A 4,222-nucleotide genomic window follows, 5' to 3' on the forward strand; every position below is an offset into this window, starting at 1 on the left:
GGAAAGATTTGAAAAGATTGTGTCTTGATTTGAAGTTTCAAGATTTTGTGTTGCAGATTCTATAAATGATTGCATATTTGGTACTAAGTTGGCTAAATGTGATGGTTGGTATACTGATAATATTGTATTTCTCATTGTAGACCATTGTGAGTCCCTACAATTAAAAATTTGCATATCATCAACTTTATTTATTTTTTTTTTTTGTGATGAAAATTTTATATATCAAGCACTAGTGATTTTTAGTTAAAGGACAAAAGTTTTGGGGAATAATTGGATTTGAATGAATTTGTATTGATCTCAATTTAATAGTGTGATGATGGCAAAAAGGAAAGGACATTTAATTTAACTTAGTGGCTAGGGTACCCCACCTAGAAATCCACATGAAAAATGAAGTGTTGACTTTTGAGAAAAAAAAAGTTGTACAAGCAAAGTACACTAATATCTAATTTTAAAATTGGATTGTGTGTTCTATTGTGTGAGGCAATTATAGTTCTCAAATCATTTGAATTAGATAGATAGTTGAGATGATATTTTATTGTTTGAAATTATCTATATGATGTAGTATGTCTTATTTTAAATCAACGGTCAAGATTAATTATAATTTGAATTGTGTGGATGTTTTATAACATTATATTTTATTTTACATTCATGATATAATAAATAAATAAAATCAATTGTTAATGTGAATAATTTAATAAAATTATTATTGATTTTTAACCAACTAACACTGAGTCCTATATTCAAAATTACAAAGAGTATAGAGAAATTAAATTGTTCAGAATATTTTGTGTATGTTGTGTGTCACTGATGTGGCTACAACAAAAAGATCAATTAATAAAAATAATAAATATTATTATTATTTGTACCCTTAACTCATAAGTTTGCATACCTTGTGAAGAATAAACCTTTTTGGTGAAGAGGAGAAGCAGAGATGGGAGAGGGGATGCTTCTGTTTGGAATGTCTTTGAATTTTTTGATTCCCACTTCTTTACAAAGCTCTGCATCTGCTATTATTATAAGAGGTTGTCTTCCCATATGAAATCTGCTTCATTAAACAAATATAGGAACAATAATATATATCATCAACAGTAACAATGAAAATCATGGAATTAAGAAATAAACAAAGTATGAAAAAAACCAATTGTTATTTTCTTTTATATAAATAAGTGTTTTCTACGTATTTTGCGGTATTGTATTTATTTGTTGTCTGATATAATGTTTTGTTTTTCTGTCTTGTTGCAGTGTTTTTAGTTTACACTGACAGATCAACTTTGATTAGTGCAAATTCAATAAGTGATTTTGATGTCATATTCCGGACATCTCAATTTTTGACGGTCAATGAACAAGTATTCTTTCCAATTGCAATATGCAAAGGAACATTTAGCCACACCACACCAAAAAGAGTTTGAGGATTTTGCATATCATCATGTATTCATCAAATTGGTTACCATTCCTACAATAACAGCTTTTAATTTTTTCATTTTCGATCAGATAACTAAAAGAGAAGGAGAAGATGAAAACAAATAATTATAAAGTATATGATTGTATGTTTATGTATGTATATATGCAAGTAGAATACAAACCTGTAAATTGGGCCATATTGCTTAGCGAGGACTGAGAAAACGTCAGGGCCATACTTTGCTAGCAATGGAAGGTGTCCTACAAGAGGCAGAGATGGTGGGCCTGGAACTTTCCTTAATCTCCAAATTGGCCCATATAGATAACCCAATAATCCTCCAATTAAAGCTAGTAGGGTGATTATTGCTGAACCCGAAGGGATACTTATTTGAACACTAATAAACATTGTCGTTATTAATTAATTATAGCATGTGTGTGTATATATATACCAAGAGGAGAGGGAAGGTTTTTTATCATGAAATACAAGAATGAATTGGGTTATTGTTTCATTTCATAGATTGGACTTTATATATGGTAGGGATTGGGTTGAATCTTTCAAGTTTTATTATTATAATTTCTTTTATTGTGTTTGATGGAATATATTATTAATATAAATTAGTTTTTTTTGTCATAAAAAAAATAGTAAATTTTATCATAATTAATTCACACAACTGTGCGGTCTCGAGTTGAACCTTAGACAAAATGTCTAACTTAACAATATTGACATTTGTCAATTGAATTAAACCTTAAATGACAATATAAATTAGTTTTATATATGTATTTCATAATAGTTTTATATTATATATTTTTCATATCATATCATTAGTTTTAAAATATAATTAAAAAAAAAAAGTTATAAGTGATTTGAGGGAGTTGGAGTGAGAAGAACATCCTAAGTTCAACTCATCCATCTAATAATTTTTAACATTGATAATTTTTAAAAACTAGTTTTTAACAATTAATTATTAACATTGCTAATTTTTTTAAAAGAAATTACAAAAAAGTATAGCAACATGCCAAAATAGTAAATTTCATAAAATGCCCACATAACATTAGTTTATATTAATAGGACATATCCTTTAAATTCAATCCTTCTCTCAAACAAAACTTAATAACTTATTACTTAATATTGTCCATTTAAAAAAATATTACTTTGTTAATATTGTTAATATTAACTATAAGTTAGTTAAAAAAAATTAGTTTAATTATAATAGTTGTATATAAAGTATATTGTATTTTTATTTATAATCTGCTTTTTTTTATTGAATCAATTCTAAATAATTAAAACATTTATGTTAATTATTTCCTTTTTTGTTAGAGTTGAAATTAACCGTCCATATAATATTGTTTAATATTGTAAAAACAAAAATATCGTGTCTAAAGTTAGTTGGATAGTGAGTATATGGAGAAAATAGTGGAGTGTTGTTTAAATGGACGTTCTTTATATTTATTTTCAATTGAAAGGAACGGAACGGAACGGAAGTAGTGCATGCGCGAGAAATAAGTGCACAATTACCAGAATCGGGACATTATGGGGCATTGGCCCCTACTATATGATTATGACGAACAAACATGAAAAAGTAGCAATAGATTTTATGCTGTGCAATGTTATTTTATATTATTTTTTTTATTTTTTATTTTTTGTTCACTTAGTACTTTCCGTCAATGACTTAGGAAAATGACATGAACGGGGCCAGTTCTTCCCTTCTAAATTGCCATTCACAATTATTCGCACACAACTTTGTGCTTTGCTTTGGTGGAACACACTCATTTTATTTTTTTAATCAACTGGAGTTTTTGCTTCCGTCCATTGTTTTGTAAGAATGCTTCATTTATTCAATCATCTTGGGAAACAAATACAAACCGTTTATAGCTTGGAACAAAAGGCATTTTTTAGCAAAGGAAAAACAAAACATTTCAACTAAATTATAAACCACTTGAAAATGTTTCATTTCAACTTTTAATCTTTTGTTATTTGGGCAAAATATGTGTCTAGAGAGTCTTTGTATTTCGCAAAAGTGGATAGTTGATAAATTTTTTGTGTTTGTATTTGTGAAAATATAAGATATGTTTTGAATAGAAAAAACTCTTATATTTAATATTCATCGTTTTATTTTATGGTTATTGAATTATATTCAACCTAAATTACAAGACAATATTAAAATCTATTTAAAATTCATTAAATCATGTATTATTAAACTACTATTATTGGATCACTCACATCACATTTCATATGTTTAAACTTGAACATAATAAAATGTATTAAAAATCTTATCTATTAAATAAAATAAAGTCTAAAAATATGTTTCTAGTCAGGATCCTTCCAAATAAATTTTGTAGGGTGCATTAGAGATGTAAGTATAAGTATGGCTGAATTCAGTCGTGAGATCTCTCATCACTTAAGCAAGTAGCCACAAATTCAAATGTGACACTTGTGTATTTTAAGTACGTACTTGAAAAAGGGAGAACCACCTCAACGCCTTCATAATATTTGAAGGAATTAACTAGGAATTGATAAGGATACTTCTTGCTGTGCTAGCAAGAAAATAATGTGAAACAAGATAGAATTGAAAAAGTAAGAAAATTTGTCATCTTTCGATTCTATTTTAATTTGTTATTTTGAACAATATACTTATACTATACTAGGCTAATAGATTTGGAGTAAAAAAAGAGAGTGGAATTACTGAATTTAAACAAATTAAATCTTACCTGCCAAAATTGAAGGGAAAAAAACTAAAATACTACAAATATTTTTATAAACAATACAAATCTTACATCCAAATAGATGTACAACACTTGTGGTTAGTGTAAATTTTTAGAACAA

General features: G+C 27.1%; 1 protein-coding gene across 1 annotated transcript in view; it reads right to left on the bottom strand.

Annotated features, from left to right (window-relative positions):
• LOC101499891 (cytochrome P450 711A1) overlaps window positions 1-1,910 on the bottom strand; it is a 3,751-nt gene extending 1,841 nt beyond the window's left edge. The window contains exons 1-3 of the mRNA XM_004498816.4: window positions 1,584-1,910; window positions 890-1,042; window positions 6-154 (exon numbers count right to left, since the gene is read on the bottom strand). Coding sequence (XP_004498873.1) covers window positions 6-154; window positions 890-1,042; window positions 1,584-1,804 — 523 coding nt within the window. The 5' untranslated portion in view covers window positions 1,805-1,910. The remainder of the gene's footprint in view (window positions 1-5; window positions 155-889; window positions 1,043-1,583) is intronic.
• Between the last annotated feature and the right edge of the window lie 2,312 nt (window positions 1,911-4,222).

The sequence above is a fragment of the Cicer arietinum genome, chromosome 4, assembly GCF_000331145.2.
Source record: "Cicer arietinum cultivar CDC Frontier isolate Library 1 chromosome 4, Cicar.CDCFrontier_v2.0, whole genome shotgun sequence".
Taxonomy (NCBI): Eukaryota; Viridiplantae; Streptophyta; class Magnoliopsida; order Fabales; family Fabaceae; genus Cicer; species Cicer arietinum.